This window comes from Chaetodon auriga, chromosome 5, assembly GCF_051107435.1.
Source record: "Chaetodon auriga isolate fChaAug3 chromosome 5, fChaAug3.hap1, whole genome shotgun sequence".
Lineage (NCBI taxonomy): Eukaryota > Metazoa > Chordata > Actinopteri > Chaetodontiformes > Chaetodontidae > Chaetodon > Chaetodon auriga.
In genome coordinates this window covers 5,359,814-5,376,477 of record NC_135078.1, presented here as the reverse complement: position 1 = coordinate 5,376,477, position 16,664 = coordinate 5,359,814, and the positions used below count along the sequence as shown (strand labels likewise).

At 42.1% G+C, this 16,664-nt stretch overlaps 1 protein-coding gene across 1 annotated transcript in view; it reads left to right on the top strand.

Moving 5' to 3' along the window:
• Positions 1-16,491, top strand: part of slc4a5a (solute carrier family 4 member 5a) — a 31,967-nt gene extending 15,476 nt beyond the window's left edge. Inside the window, exons 11-26 of the mRNA XM_076730658.1 lie at positions 555-709; positions 1,032-1,160; positions 1,808-1,982; positions 3,604-3,737; positions 4,221-4,492; positions 6,289-6,323; positions 6,710-6,901; positions 7,937-8,050; positions 8,792-8,953; positions 9,279-9,457; positions 9,640-9,712; positions 11,097-11,165; positions 11,733-11,906; positions 12,369-12,542; positions 12,683-12,741; positions 15,594-16,491. Coding sequence (XP_076586773.1) covers positions 555-709; positions 1,032-1,160; positions 1,808-1,982; positions 3,604-3,737; positions 4,221-4,492; positions 6,289-6,323; positions 6,710-6,901; positions 7,937-8,050; positions 8,792-8,953; positions 9,279-9,457; positions 9,640-9,712; positions 11,097-11,165; positions 11,733-11,906; positions 12,369-12,542; positions 12,683-12,741; positions 15,594-15,759 — 2,262 coding nt within the window. The 3' untranslated portion in view covers positions 15,760-16,491. The remainder of the gene's footprint in view (positions 1-554; positions 710-1,031; positions 1,161-1,807; positions 1,983-3,603; positions 3,738-4,220; positions 4,493-6,288; positions 6,324-6,709; positions 6,902-7,936; positions 8,051-8,791; positions 8,954-9,278; positions 9,458-9,639; positions 9,713-11,096; positions 11,166-11,732; positions 11,907-12,368; positions 12,543-12,682; positions 12,742-15,593) is intronic.
• The last annotated feature ends 173 nt before the right edge of the window (positions 16,492-16,664 follow it).

Genomic DNA, 16,664 nt, shown 5'->3' with positions numbered 1-16,664 from the left:
CATTTATTTGTGGTGACTGTGGAGGATGAGTGAAGGAGTCTCACAGCCTGAGGAAAGAAGCTGCTCTGTAGTGTAGCGGTACAGCAGCTGATACTTCTGTATTGCTTGTCAGAGAGCAGCAGCGTGAACACATTCAGTGATTGCTCTACAGACCCAAATCAAGCTAAACTGTTTGTGTGTGAGACATGTGGTCTGTGCAGCGTGCAGTGACCACTTATAAAACTAGAACTGGACCAATGCCCAAGTCATCGCCAATTAAATCAGCCCTTTGATTTTTTTTCTACATTATGCTCCTGTGCACTTCACTCACAGTGTTTCTAGGGCATGATTAGTGACTGACTGACAGTTGTTTTTGAACGTAGTCCAACTGGGGTCAAAACATCGATATGGCTTCCATAATTTATGTTTAACAAGTCTCCAGAGGCCATCAGAAAGGATGGGATTTCTAAGTCAAATCCCACTTATTAGAGCTACATACTGATCCCTATCACCATGATCTACAGCCATGAGATACGGTGAAATCCTCTCCCTCTATCTCTCTCCCCCACTCCCAGCTCTTCAGCGATGTAGCCTACAAGGCCAGAGATCGTGAGGACCTCATCGCTGGCATTGATGAGTTTTTGGATGAAGTGATTGTCCTTCCACCCGGAGAGTGGGATCCCAAAATCCGCATTGAGCCTCCCAAGAAAGTCCCCTCGGCTGACAAAAGGTTAGAGCTTTACCATCCACCTGAGTAATGCTCATTAAGCTCCCAGCTTCTTTGTCTGTGACACAATGAGCAACACACGTTCAGTGATTGTATGAAGTTGAACTTCTCCAAATCTTGTTTTGTAAAGATTTAGGATAACAGCAAAAAAACATTGTTTCCTGAATGAAATCCTGCAGTTCAAGCTTTATGCAGCTTTATGCTTCATACAATAATCCTCCATGTCAAGCACTGGCCAAAGCTCAGAGGGGTGAAAAGCCTCTGAAACAGCACTCACAACAACTTTAATATACAATATGTACTCCCATCTGTATCTTTCCTGCAGGAAGTCAGTGTTTTCCTTAAACGAGCTGGGGCAGATGAACGGTACAGCAGGAGGAGGAGGAGGCCTGGCTCAGGATGAAGAAATGCCAGAGCAACATGAGCTCGGAGAGGAATTGGCCTTCACTGGACGGTAGGTAGTCCAGTCCACATGGCAAACTGCTGAGAGGTTTGGATCATATTTAACCTGACTTTGGCATTTGGAAATTTGAATTTGAATTATCGGTAATCAACATTTGGCAAAGTAGGTACAAATTTAGCCCCAAAAGATGCCGATCGTCCCTAATGAGCACTTTAGCGAGGCATACAGAAATTAATGTGGTCAAATTGGCAGTGTTTGCTACTCGGTTTCAGCTGTGCCTGAAACAACAGAACCAATTAAACCAAATGTTCCACCCATTTGTTTTGCTTTACAGCAGGAAACATGGTATAAAAAAGATTCAAAATGTGGTTAGTACCAGTTGCATTGTGGAGATGAAAAAAAAAAAAATCAATCAATCTTGAATGTGTACGTTTCAACAGTGATCGAAGTCTATTTCATCTCAAAGCACAATGCAGAGGTGTCTTTTTTTAACGTTGCAGAAAAGAGACTCGAAAGTGACAAAAACTGATGTCTCACGCCTACATGTGTGTCTCGACCAAATTTTAAACCACTGTTAAAACATCCCATCCACCCCCACAAACTCCCCACTTTCCTGCTGCAGACAAAGTAATATGTGTTAAGCAGAGAACTCGAATGTGCGAAGCAGTCTAACCTCTCCATCTGTCTGTGCACAATAGCTTCTGTGGTGGTCTGTACCTGGACATAAAGCGGAAATTGCCGTGGGTACCTAGTGATTTCTATGAGGGTTTCCACATTCAGTCCATCTCCGCTGTGCTCTTCATCTACTTGGGCTGCATCACCAATGCCATCACCTTTGGTGGCCTGCTGGGAGACGCTACCGACAACTACCAGGTAAAAACAGAGTGGCAAACTCAGCAAACAGAACAAGTCGATTTGTAGTGGTCAATTTTTGTAAACTTGGTTTATCAACCGAATGTACACTTTAACCTAAGAGGGTTTAAATAAGAACAATATTCTTTCAAGATAATATTTGCATACAAACATTTTGCCACTGGTTTTGTTTGGGATAATCTCTTCATATGAAAAACCACCTTTCATTAAAAAAAAGAACATAATATTGCAATTGAAATTTAAAGGAGTAGTTTGTCACTTCGAGAAGATCAATACCCTCATTCTCATGTCTATCTGTTGCGTATACGCCTACAGCTAGCAGCTAATTAGCTTAGCTGAGCATTAAGACTGGAAACGGGGAAACAGCTAGCCTGGCTCTGTCCAAAAATAACGTAATCCATACAAAAGCAAGCTTTATGGTGGGGTTGTGTGTGGATATGTTTCCTGAATGGGAGCAGTATTCAGAGTGAGGTTCTCAGGCATCCAGCAGAGACTTAAGGAAATGGTTACCTCCAGCTGAGACATAGTCCAACTTAGAAAACCACAGCTTGTGCTTTTAAACAAATGAAATACAGTGTGTTAATGAATGAGCTCTGCAGGTGCTGGTAGGCAGATTTTCTTAGGCCAATGTAAGCTAATCAGCCAATAAGCTAATCAGCTGCCAGCTCTAGCTTCATATTTATTGCACAGTACAATTAAATTCATATGTATGAATGTAAAAGATTGTTTAAAAGATTCTGTATTTATTATGCATGTTCTGTTTTTAGTGTATGAGTGTCAGTGTATGAGTGGATAGATTATTGTTGCTGCCGAGTCACAGTCAAACTTGACATGGCTAGGAAGTCTACAGTGAACCAATCGTGAACACAGGCAAGAAGCAGGAGTAGATTAAGATCAACTGGTGTCAGCCCAGGAAGTTCAAGTGTAATTTGTGTGTCATATTTATCAGGTTAGATCAGATATATTTACAGTCGTATGTGCGTGCAGCTAGTTTGTCTTACGTTCAAGTGACACTGTTTTCCTGGTTTTAATTTTGTTTGCCCTGAATTGAATAATAACCAGTTCAGCATGTCAATCATCCCTATGTGTTTGCATATTAGAAGAAATGAGAAAAACTACAAGACATCTTCATTAATTCAATTTTAGTGCTCAGTCGTAAAACAGTGATGTCACTGACTCTCCAACGTGAACTTCTTGCCAGAGAGTGTCTGCCTTCATAAATATGTCTCAGGGTGCACCACACAGTGACAGTGGGACTATTTTTAGCTCCTTTAGGTTCCACATCACATCATGTCTCGCTTTTTCTATTTGTCCATTAATACCTTTACACCAACAGACACACACACACACACACACACACACACACACGCACACGCAGACCCACAAAGGAATCATTTCAGATAAGAGCATTGGCTGGCACTCATTCTCTGTCAAGTTGAATCACAACTTCTTGGGCCTTTTTTTAATGTCTCATGGACACACAAACACACACACACACACACACACACACACACACACACACACACACACACACTGTATTTTTGTTTCCCATGAACTTGGCCAGGGACTCTCCACCTGTGTGTACAATAACGCTCTTTCTCTGCTGCTCCTCTCCCAACAGGGCGTGATGGAGAGCTTCCTGGGTACAGCTCTGGCCGGCTCTGTCTTCTGCCTCTTCAGCGGTCAGCCCCTCATCATCCTCAGCTCCACTGGACCCATCCTCATCTTTGAAAAACTCCTGTTTGAATTCAGCAAGTGAGGTTCTTTACAGTCAAATAATCTTGCAATAGATAGAGTGCAGTGTGGATACTGTGGCGTGCAGTAGACACTGTCTTTAATGCCAATTAGAGGATTATTTTATAATCTCATTACGGAGGAAAACACAACTGAATCTACTGCTCAAGATTTTTCATGATTCTGTGCATGGCTTGCGTTCAACTCTCATGAGAGTGAAGAGATTAGTTTTAAAATGCAGCTCATGTAGCAGCTCTCAAAGTCTATACACGTCACTTATTCCAGCTTTTATTCCCTTCAGCCTTACATTTTTAAACAAATCTGCTGATGGTCTGCATCGCTCAGTGAATAACGGTCAAACTTCTGAAACCTTTTTACCATATCTGTATGCTCACTTTACAAGTACAGATACTTGCAGAAGCAGCATTAGATATGTTTGAGTGGATGCAGGAATGCCCTTCATCAATGCATCCATTATGCTTCTCTGGCTTCTCACTCCCAAAGGAACAATGGCATAGATTACATGGAGCTGCGCCTGTGGATCGGCATCCACTCCTGCCTGCAGTGTTTCATCCTGGTAGCTACAGATGCCAGTTACATCATCAAGTACATGACACGTTTCACTGAGGAGGGCTTCTCCAGCCTCATCTCCTTCATCTTCATCTCTGATGCCATCAAGAAGATGGTGGGCTCCTTCAAATATTACCCCATCAACACTGACTTCAAGCCCGACTATGTCACCGCGTACAAGTGTGAATGCCTGGCCCCAGACCCGAGTGAGTTCACCCCTTGGCTCAGGGAGGTACAGGGGGATTATCCACAAAGAGACAGTGACTACAAGATGCTCTTTTTGGGTTCAATAGACTGGTTCCCCAGGCAGGTTGTAGAGGAAAGTAAATGCACCTGTGTTCAGCTGACAGAGCCCTCAGAGTCATGCCTATTTTGCTTTCGGAAATTACATTAGGCAACATTACATTAGGCACTAATCAGCAGTTGTATCTTAAATAACCTTGTCAGTCCTAATAAAACGAACACATATATTTCACAGGATGTAAGACGACCTTTCTAAATCAGGTTCTCGGTCTCTGCGAGTTGATTTTTGTACAGTAGTGAAATACACACAAATCAATGGCTGCCAATCTAAAACTTTCAGGTATATACTGGGAAATGGTCAATGGTCAGTAGGTTAAAGCAGAAGCTGTCTATGCACAGAGTAGTTAGCCCCCCTCCAGGTGAAGCTGGACATTTCAATATTAGGTCTTTGGTCTTTTGTCTCTATGCTATAAAGCATCCCCCAGCTATTCTGTGTTTGTAGACATACAGAGTTTCTTGGCATTCATAAAGTCACACACACACAGGTGACTCTTACAGTGTTTTAGGTTGCCAATATACAACGTTTGGCCACATCAGGTTAAAGAAAAATGTTTTTGTGAGAGTAAAACACTGCAAAAACTCAGCTCTAAAAAACGAGAAAAAAGCAATACAATGGGGGAAATATTACTTAAAATAAGCAAAATTATCTGCCAACAAAACAGGAAAATTTCACTTACCAAGACTTTCAAAACAAAGTAGTACAGCCACACTAAAAACAAGCACATTTGTCAAAATCTGACTTTGATGAAGCTGTTTTGTTCTTGTCAGTGTCAATCAAACAGCTTTATGATTCTGGAAGTTCTAGTTTCAGGCATTAAGTTAGTCAGAACCAGTAATAAATCTCAGTAAGAAGTCATAATGAAATTAAGTGAAATTCTCTAACATAAAATCTGCCTGGTAAGAAGATAAAAAGAGAAGCACTTATTGCCTTGATTGAAGATCTTTTAACTCACAGTTTTGGATTTTATCTGTACTTGTTATTTCAGCCTGACAGCTACACGAGCTGCTGATATTACAGCGCTGTTTCCAAAAAAGTTAGGACTCTGTGTAAAACATGGATGAATAGACAAGAAATCATGTGTTCTCAAAGTGGTGAACTTTGCCTCTTCTTGTGAATTACTGAGTCTTTGGACGATGCTCCTTTCATACACAGTCATTACTAACCAGATAAAAAGGATTCTTTTCAAACATGACACTTTCAAAAATGCTCCAATGTGAGTAGCATATCAAATATCTGTCGACAGCAGCTGTCTATGTGATTATCAGGCTGGAGTAATCAACTTTAACTATTCTTTGTGGGGCGGCGTAGAAATGACAATAAACATTAAATTAGATTCCTTCATTCTTCACATTCCCACATGTTCACTCATGTGCTATCTGTTTTTGAAAATGGCAGTGATTTGCAGTATTTCCTGTCGACATTGATTTCTGTAACTGATTTGTCTCTTGTTTGTTTTCACCACGCACAAACAATTTGGCTGCCGTCTCTTGCAAGTGAGTACCTCTTTGTTTGTCTGCGCGGGCCTCAGAGTGCTCTCTAACATCCAACAGCTGGATTCTCATTATGTTTTTGTGTTTCTTTTTCTTTCCCTTCCGTTCTCCCCCTCGCCCCCTCTTCATTTTCTGTCTCATCGCCTCCCTGTCTCTGCCTGTCTCTCCCATTCATAAACAGTGGCTGCAATGATCTTCAATGGTTTAGTTCCAATGCCAGATAACAGCTCTAGTGTCTCTGGGGTAAGTACTTGTTTTCATTCAATTTTCATTGTTTGCCTCCATTTCGGTACATTGTGTTTTAAGTTGAATGTTTATAGGCTCAGGAACATTTCAGCATTTCCCAGAATGAATTACAGGATGTTTAAAAGCCCAAATGACAACGCTCAGTCACTATCGTCTCTGTTTGACAAAGAAGTGGCCTTGCTCTCCTCTTCCTCTCCTTTGTTTCTTACCATCCATCCCATCATCCTCTCTCATTCTCCTCCGTGGATTATTATTTCACATCTGTGGCGACAATTTTCTCTCTGTCTGCGTTTACATTTTCCTTTCGCGTCTTTGTCGACACACGTCACTCTTCATCTCTTCGTCCTCTCCTGTCTCCCCACCAATGCCACCCACCATCCCAGTTGAATGTGACAGCTCTGGACTGGAGCCAACTGAGCAAGAAGGAGTGTCTGAAGTACGGAGGCTCTCTGGTGGGAAAGTCCTGCAAGTACGTCCCCGACCTGGCCCTCATGTCCTTCATCCTCTTCTTCGGCACCTACTCCATGACCGTCTCCCTCAAGAAGTTCAAGTTCAGCCGCTACTTCCCCACCAAGGTGACAGATCTGTCTGGGTATCTTTTTAGATTCACAAAACTACAGAATGCTTTGCAGAATAAGTTACAGTCCAGTTAAAATCACCCTGTGTAGCCTTCATGTAAACAAAAAAGGTATGTTCACATTCACTAAACCCTTGTAATCGCTCGTTTCAGCCACCTGTTTGAGAGGATTTGTTCATTCACATAATCAGTGCGAGTTGCTTTGTGGGGCTACCTGCTCTGCTCCATTTGTGTCTCAGTTTTATTCATGAGAATGTTACACATAATATAAAGAAACTGCAGAGCTTCAAGTCCTGCTGCCCAAAATCAGCAGACAAAACTATAACAAATTCAGCAGTGTCAGTATCACGAGACCTGAAACAAACAGACAATATTACTATAGCTGCCAGTGATGTGCCAGTTAGTATGCTGCGACAGAAATAAAGAGGAAATGGTTGGACATGAAGTTCGATGCCAAAAAACTATTATAGCAAAGCGGTCCACAGATGAAAGGTCAAGGTTTTGTGACAGTCACAGAAATAAAGAACAGGATTTTACGCAGCAGGTCATGTTAGACTGACAGGTGTGACACTGCAGGATGTTCCCTAAAAGTGACCTGCGTGAAGACCCCGAGGCAACGGTGACAGCGAGAGGATTCTGCTGCTGCTGTGCTGCATTATGCCAATGAAACCACGAAATCAGAATGTTAACATAATTAGTTTTAACAGTGAATACATAAAGAAGAGGAGTTGTTGATTGTATATCCATGTTGGTGCAGTCCTCTGAGGTCCAACATGGCACCGCTGCTCACATCTGTCCTGTGTCTGATCTCTAATGGGAAGTGGATAGTCAAACAGACAGAAAGAAACAGATCTCTTCTTCCTCTTTCCACGCAGAAAGATGTTATTTTGACTCCACTGAAGGCAGACACACGTCAGCTTTTTCAGTATTTATAAGCTGCGTTCTATTAGACCTCGACTCTGCTCTCAGTTCTGCAAACAAATGGCTTCTTTCTCATTTGAGCTGTTTTGTTTCTGTTTGTCTGTGGCACCAGCTGAGGAAACTCATCAGTGACTTCTCCATCTTCATGTCCATCATGACGTTCGTGGGGCTGGATATGTTGATAGGACTCAAAACTCCCAAGCTGATCGTCCCCACAGAATTTAAGGTACAGCAAGTGGTTTTCAAACTCTGTTTTCGACACAAACCAAACCAAAGATGGCACTTGAATAAACAAGTATTGGTGGCCATTTACTGCTTTACCACTCTTATGTCAGCCCATTAAATAATGGCTGGAACCAAGAAACAGTCAACTTAGAATAGCACAAACACAGGAAGCAGCTAGCCTTGCTCTGTCCACAGGTCAAACAAATCTACCAACCTGCACCTTTAAACTTCAAGCTTGTGCTTTTAAGAACGAGTATTGCTTCACAACGTCTCGGTTGGGAGCAGTTATTTCCTGGACTCTTGCAACTTGTACATTGTTCATGGGGCAGGCAAAACATCAGAAACACCTCTCAATATAATGCAGTCCAGTTCAGCACGACTGCAAACTACAGCCTCAATAATAAACACAGTTAAATGAATAGTGTCAATGAAAACTGAACATATGGCTTAGCTTTTGTATTAGGTTGAATTAGATTTTACAGGTGTACCTCATAAAGTGGCCAGACTATAGCTGTTTCCCCTGCGTCCTGGCTGGAGCGTCATATTAAATGGATATGAGAGTGGTATCTACCTACCCACCTAACTTGCTACAACAAAGCAAATTTGTTGTAGTAAGTATTTCCCAAATGTGAAACAATTTTGATACTGATTGTAATCATCTTAGTCTTTCTCAAATGTTCATACTCCGCTGTGGAAATGAATTGCTCAGTTATTGTGAATCTCAATCCCAATCTCCCACTAGCCAACTCGGCCGGATCGTGGCTGGCTGGTGATGCCATTTGGTAAGAACCCGTGGTGGGTTTATCTGGCCAGCTTTGTCCCTGCCCTCCTCGTCACTATCCTCATCTTCATGGACCAACAGATCAGCGCAGTCATTGTTAACCGCAAGGAGAACAAACTGAAGGTAGGTGTGCAACTGCTATGCACTGCTTACCACTGCAGAATTAACAACTTCACGACTGAGTCACGGATGGACATTGGATTTGCATTTGAGTCGTCTTTCATCACATTGACGGCTGATACACATCTTTCAGAATTATTGTAAAATGGCACCTCTGATATGTTTCCCTTTGGTTGAATCAATTCATCAGTCAAATGTATTTTTTAAAGAAAAAAATATCACAGCCAGAGAAGCATTCCAAAGATAACAAAACATATTCCCATCCGTCCATTCATCCCAGCCTCTTACTGTGTTTATTAGCCTGATGTGTGTCTGCTTTCCCCGGCAGAAAGGCTGTGGCTACCACCTGGATCTGTTCTGGGTGGGCATCCTCATGGCCGCCTGCTCCTTCATGGGCCTGCCCTGGTACGTCGCCGCCACCGTCATCTCCATCGCCCACATTGACTCACTGAAGATGGAGAGTGAATCAAGCGCTCCTGGAGAGCAGCCTCAGTTCCTCGGGGTCAGGTTGGTCCACGCTGAAATAAAAAGCAAACTGTAACTTAATCCTTAATCTTTAGCCTGCCACCGGCAATATCACAGTGTGAGAGGAATGTCTCGCTAAGTCCTTTGAAGTTGAAATAGAAGGAAGCCTTGTGAAATTGACTTGACAGCCTCTTGTGTATATGTCATCAATGTCCAATATACAGAGAACAAAGAATGACAGGCATTTTGGTGTTTGCTCTCACTGGAGTCTCCATCTTCCTCGCTCCAATACTGAAGGTATGAAGTACACCGAGGATGAACTACATGTGTTTGCTCTGTTTTTTTTGTTTTTTTCTGTCCAGCATGACCAATACATGGTTTTGTTATGTGTGCTTGTAATCGGGGTTTTAATGGACGGCAAAGCCATCTAAAGTCAGGCTGCTCAGCACTCAGCACAAGACGAGATTAAACACACGCTTTCCTGAAAATATAACTGATTTTTCTTCATATTAGTGGTCTTTTTTTTATGATTTTCTACTCATGGTCAAGTTGATCCTCTTTGTTGTTCTTTCCACAACACAACTATAGAACCCCAATGGTAAGTGATCAAATAAATAACTGAGACATTATAGCTTTTTTTGATGGGATAAACTATATAAATGAATGGACAAATTGTGAAGAAATTATTCCAAATTACTACAATTGAACTTATTTTGATGAAATGTTTCTTAATTATTTCAGAATTCCATTGGAGTTTGCATTTATTTGATTGATTCAAAATGCCCATTTTCAAGTCTTTAGTGTCCATTTTTATTTTACTTTTGTCAATGGCAACTTTTATTTCATGTCACATTTCATGACAGGGGGACCTTCCCTGACCTCAGCCTCATGCCCATCTTAAGAAAGTAAATGCAGTCAGTTCGTCCTGTTAGCCAGAGCAACAGCAAAGCCAAAGTAATTCTGACTCAACCAGCTGGAGGCTGCAAATAGATACACTAACACAGTAACTAACCTCTTCTTTTACTGAGCTTAGAAAGGCTTAAAAGGGGATTATTATTGGCCATCAGTGTGAAAAGCCAGTGTTAAATGCAGCAGCTACATCCTCCATTCAGAGTATGTAGCTGCAACAGAGCAACATTTTGATGCTAAAGATCAAGACAGACAAACAACCTTGTAAAGAGCAAAACACGGCAGTTTCTCTCTGTAACAGGTGTAGGTAATAATCCAAGCTCACAGCACAGCTATGCTAGTTGGCTGACTACAGATAAGCAGCATGTACAACCTTGTTAAGATAAATAAAAGGAGAGGTTAGTTAGTGTGTTGTTGTGCTGTATTTGTTTACAGCAGCAGCTCGTCGGTTGATTCAGTCTAACTCTACCATGGTTGTCGCTCTTGCTAAGAGGATCTTACTCCCTAAACAAGGTAGCATTTAATGAGCTTGCCAGCTTAAGATGGACATGTTATTGGCTGAAAACTGGTGCTATGAAGTAAAGTGTGACATGAAATGAAAGATTCATTAGGAATGGTACTATGAAGTAAAAACTGACTTGAAAAAGAACATTTTGGAATAAAGATTTCTCTGTGTGGAATGAAAAATGAACCCCAGTAGAACTCATGAAAATGAGAATGATGAAGTAACATCGTTCTCCATAATAACAAGTTGTCTTCCTGCTGCTTGCAGTTCATCCCCATGCCTGTGCTGTACGGTGTCTTCCTCTACATGGGCGTAGCTTCCCTCAGTGGAATCCAGGTACGCCCGGTGCCAGCTGTTGATGTTGTTTATCATAAGAAATTATGTTATTGTGGATGAAAATCTTACTGCATTTTGACAGAAGGCGTTAAGTGGCTTATTTAAAGCTGCCAAGCAAAAAAACAAGCAGGCAGACAGGCAGACATGATCCTTACAGCCTGCAGAGGCAATGCAATCACATGGAAAAGAAAACTCTGGGGGATTTTGTTACAGGCTCCCAAAAAGTGCTAATTATTTAGAATGGAGAAAAAGATTTCAACCCCTGGGCTGAATATATAGACTGCACCCGTGGATGGCTGCACTCTCTGTGTCTCTTTCTAATAATGAAAATCTACACTTAACAATGGCAAAAACCTACATCTTGGGGCTTAGTAAGTTTGTGCTTGAGCAAGTGCTCCACACTTACTTTACTTCAACTCACTGCATAGGCAAGCTGAGCTGTGATGCATACAAATCCCCCAAAAACCATTTGGAATTAATCAGACGTGTACTGGAGGTCTGCATGTAATTAACCTGTGCCACTCAGATCTTTTGCTCTTCTCTTCCTCTTCTCATCATCCGTCACAGTTCTGGGACAGGATTAAATTGTACATGATGCCCTCCAAGCACCAGCCCGACTTCTCCTACCTCCGTCATGTTCCCCTGAGGAAGGTACACCTCTTCACACTGGTCCAGATCTCATGTCTGGCTGTGCTCTGGATCCTCAAATCCACCTTCTTGGCCATCATCTTCCCCGTTATGGTATGTGATAAAATGGCTTTTGATGAATCCTGAGTTGTTGTATCAATAGAAGGTTTTAACAGGTATCCTGTATGATCAGATCATGTGATGTATTTGTTGGCAAAAATGCTCAAAATCAAAGCTTTATCCAGGCGTCCAGGATGCTTTGAAGATGGTCCAGTAATCTTTGTTTTAGAGCTCTAGCCAGCATTTTTAATGGAATATCCATATCAAAAGTGATTGTTGGGATGTTAGTCAATGCAAAGAAAGACGACAGATGTTTAATGCCAGTTTTAAAGAGTGTAGATGTTAAAAGAGGAAGTGATCTGATTTCACTGTGTATACCACTGATTCATGTTAATGTCACTGACAAATGTCAGCCAGCTGAATGCTCTTCAGACCATTACTGGGGTATGAGATGAATGTTAATGGAAGTTAAAATGAGGCCTGTGTGTCTGTGTATCTCTGCGTCAAACCCACCAGATCCTGGGTCTGATGGTCGTCCGAAAGATGCTGGACATGGTCTTCTCCCAGCACGACCTGGCCTGGTTGGACGACCTCCTTCCTGAGAAAGAGAAGAAGAAGAAGGAGGACGATAAAAAGAAGGGCAAAGAGAAGGAGAAGAGGAAGCCCAAACAAGACGACAGCGAGGAAGAGGTGAGAAATGTGAGCTTCTGCTGCCCCCTGCTGGAACGACAGCTCATGACACAAGTTCCTGATGATATGTGTGTGTGTGTGTGTGTGTGTGTGTGTGTGTGTGTGTGTGTGTGTGTGTGTGTGTGTGTGCTTGCTTGCAGGACAAGTCCCACGCCTACTCCAACCACTCACCCAGCTCAGAGTCAGACTTGGATCGCAGGTACTGTGTCCTCAAACTGCACATCCCCTACAAAGATCTCATCTATCCTGATGTCGTACAGTCTCAGTGGGGAGCATACTGCCAGGCTGCTGCCACACACAGTGCTCTTTAACACACACACACACAGACACACACACACACACACACACACACGCACACACGCACACACACACAGACGTAGACAGATACCTTTTGTGGTCATATGTGCATGGGAAGATTTGGTCGAACACAGTCAATGTGCAGAAATTAAGGGGTCAGTTCACAAAAATGACAAAAAGAACATACATTTTCTCTACAGATAGTTAGCCATTAAGATAAGTTTAGTTTCACAGCAGGTGGATGCTGCAGTAGAGGTAGGGCCACAGTAAGCAAGTGGCAACACGGTTAGTGGTCAGGTGAGCCGTGTGGCGGCAGCCATGGCAGCCATGATTAAAGGGATGCTTTAGATATACAGCATGTTGCACAGTGAAGAGTATGCCACATGAGTGTGGCAGCAGCCTCGAGTTGACTGCCAGAAGGAGTTTGCAGGCTTTTCTTGATTTGCCCAGCTTTTGACATGATAACCTGTGACGTCTCCCAACACAGTGGAGGTGATGGGATTTTGTTAGTGGTGCTCTCAGCAATTAAAAAACACATTTAATTAATGAGCAGCAGCAGCTTTTTCCAGAAACAGTGTCCCTCCCTGTTATGCTATATAATCACACAGAACACACAGAAGAAAAACTATTGTTTATGGTGGAGCATGGAGGATAAATTGAGGAGCGTCACAGCTTGAGGAGCTCTGTAGTCTGACGGCTGCTTCTGTACTGCTGTCTCACCTGCGCTGGTGGCAGCAGAAATCCATGAAACAGGTGTTAAATACTACAACTCAAACATTCTGCATGGTTAGATACCACTACAGGTAAGTTGGAATATGTTTTTTGTAATTTGGGTGAACTGGCCCTTCAAAAATATGCCCCAAACTGTACATGTTTGTCTCCTCAGATAGTTCAATGATCACACACTAAGTTTAACCTGTTACTTCAACACTGTGTTGGTTATTTGCACATTAATTGATTGTTTTCTGACGCCCTCTGACGAGGAAATGCCCGTCATTGTCTCTTCATAATTCCTTCCGTCGATCATTTCCACACTTTTAGAACAAACGTAATCATAAACATGGTCACTTTGGTGGGTGGACATGTGCTTCCACACTCAGATTATTTCCACATAACATTGTCCTCATAGTCCAGCTCCCTCTCGTTGTCATGTTTGGGCTCTGTCTCCTCTCCATGCACTTTAAGGCAATGCAGATCATTGTTAGGTTATTACCTTTGTAATCCTGCTGCTACTCTTCATGTGCTAAATGTCTCACAGTACATGCACTCCGCTGCCCTTTGTACACACAGCTCAGTGTATTGTAATTCTTCTTTCATGTGTGTGTGTGTGTTGTTAGTTCTGAAACACTCTGAAAGGCAGTGACTGTGAGGTGAAGGCTGATGAAATGCATGCTGTTCAGTTTGCTGTGTCTCAGAGCCATTGGTCAGGGTTCTTTGTTAGAATAATGTACATGGAATTGAAATAGATGAATAAAAATAATGTGTGCTATATTAAGTCTGTCGTATATCTAGTACATGTAGAGGATTTATTGTAGGCCAATTCGTATAAAAGTGTATAATCATCCACATGCAACAAGCGTCATTGTTTTGGTTGTTTCTTTTTCCTCCATGTGCTGAATGTCTTTAGCAAATGTGTGATGCTCACACCTGCATGTGACCCGCAGCCTGACCCTCGCTTTTTGCTCTCTGAACGAGCCTCACCTGCATTGCAAGTGCAGCTGATGAGGCGTTGCTGGTACACCTTTCCTCAGTATGCTGAACATTTAACCACAAATACTTGTTTGACTTTGTTTTTCCTCCTTTGTGGGGGATTGATCATTTCACACATCACAAATTGCCCATCATGTCTGCATTGCTTTGAAAGAAGCATGGTTTGGAATTGACTTTTGATTATTGAATAATGTGAATTTCTTTTGTGAGATGTTTTCAAATGTGGATGTAGCTCAAGAAATTTGCTCTATTTGATTTTTTTGTAATGAAAGCTTTGTACCTGCCTTGAATGCATTTCTTTCACCAAACCCATTAGTTTTTTTTTGTTTTTTTTTTAATGATAGAGCTCTCAAATAAGATTTTGCTTCCAGTCATTTGTGAAGCACATAATATTCCAACATGTTCCATCCAAACAGTGCAAACGGTGTATGGTTAATGAGAACTGTAGCTTCATGTATGAACGATTGTCCATTTGGTTAAATTTAGTCATCAGTGTCTACATTTTTTATGTTCATTTTGAATTTTTAACTGTCTGCATTAAGTCAAGATATACTGTAGGTTGTATTCTCCTATTTTCACTAGTCACCTTGTATTTTCTTGATAATATAAAGGTCCTCTGCCTTTAAAAACAGTTAATTTGGCAATGAAACGGACGACCTGCTCCACGGCTAAAATACTATCGGACAAGTAGAGAAAATCTGCCTTGATCTTTGCTCCCCGTCTGAGAGTTAAAAGTGGGGTGAAGGTTTGCAAAGGGCCACAACTAACTGATCCCCATGTTCATGGTATAGAACTTTTCCCAGTCTCCATGCTCTCTATCCACCAGTCCCAGCCTTAACCAGAAGGCACTGTGTCCTCAGACAACCACTACAGCAGCTCATTTCACTCCTCAGTCCCATTTCTGCTGCTTGTCACTGACATGTGCTGCTGTTGTGTCTGTCTGGGGTCATGGCGCCACATGGCTGAGCTCCTACACCCTCCCTTCACCCCCTCAGTGTTTTTGGCCGTGGGTGTGTATGGTAACTGGAGCTTGCCCTTCCTCAGCATCACCCTCCACCTGAAGATCTCCTGCCCGTCGTCTCCGGCCATGCCCATGGGCCGAGGGATGGCCTGCCCCGTGCCGCAGGTCAAGATCGAGATGGAGTCGGACTACGACTCGGACCTTGACCACCACCGCCCTCGGGACATGAGCAGTGAGACCACGTTATAAAGCTGAGACTCGATGTCTTGTTGACAGGACTACGCACAAGTAGGGGTGGGCGGACTACTCGATGCAGCCAGTGCTGACCCAGGGACAGTGTAATGTGGCACAGACTGACGGCTGTGAACAGACACCTGAACAGACTGAAATGGGACTGATCCAATCAATACCACTGGACGAGTTTACGTCTCAGTGGCATCTGCTGTTAAATTGATGCATTTTTGACAGATTTTGCTTTAAATGATATATTAAATACTAAATTTATTTATTTACTTGTATGATGTAAATAGCCATAATAAGAGAGGAGATATTTATCTGTATGTGCTGTATAGGATAATATAATTGATGTGAAAATATTCATCTGAATACATAATAGCTACTATATATTGATACAGTATTATTAATTCAATTACTCCAGATCTAAGCTAATCGGTACAATGTGCATTATTGTACAATCATTTTACGCCAGCCTGTGTCTGCAGGCAATATGAAGACAAGCACCATTTTAGTAACATAACTATTTACCACGAGGTTGTGAAGTGTCCTATACAAAGCCATGCATTTACTGTATGTTTATTTGTGTTGTGGTGTTTGTTTGAATATGTTGTAGTGTGTCTCTGATCCCAGAGAATCACTCTCCTTTCCCTGTTCCCCTCCAGTCCAACACTCCATATTGGCACATTAACCTGGAACAAAAAGAAACAACCAAAAGGTCCTGATGTTCTGATGTTGCTGAAATGTATCGATTTATTCTGCAAAATGTAGCGTACAGGTTCATATTTGTGTTTTTACTGTCAAGGACTCTGTATGAGAACATAATTAGCTTCCACCACAACACTTCACGCATATGACAATCACAACAAATGCACGATGTTTATTCATGACTTGACAGATATGATTTATGTCATTAAAAT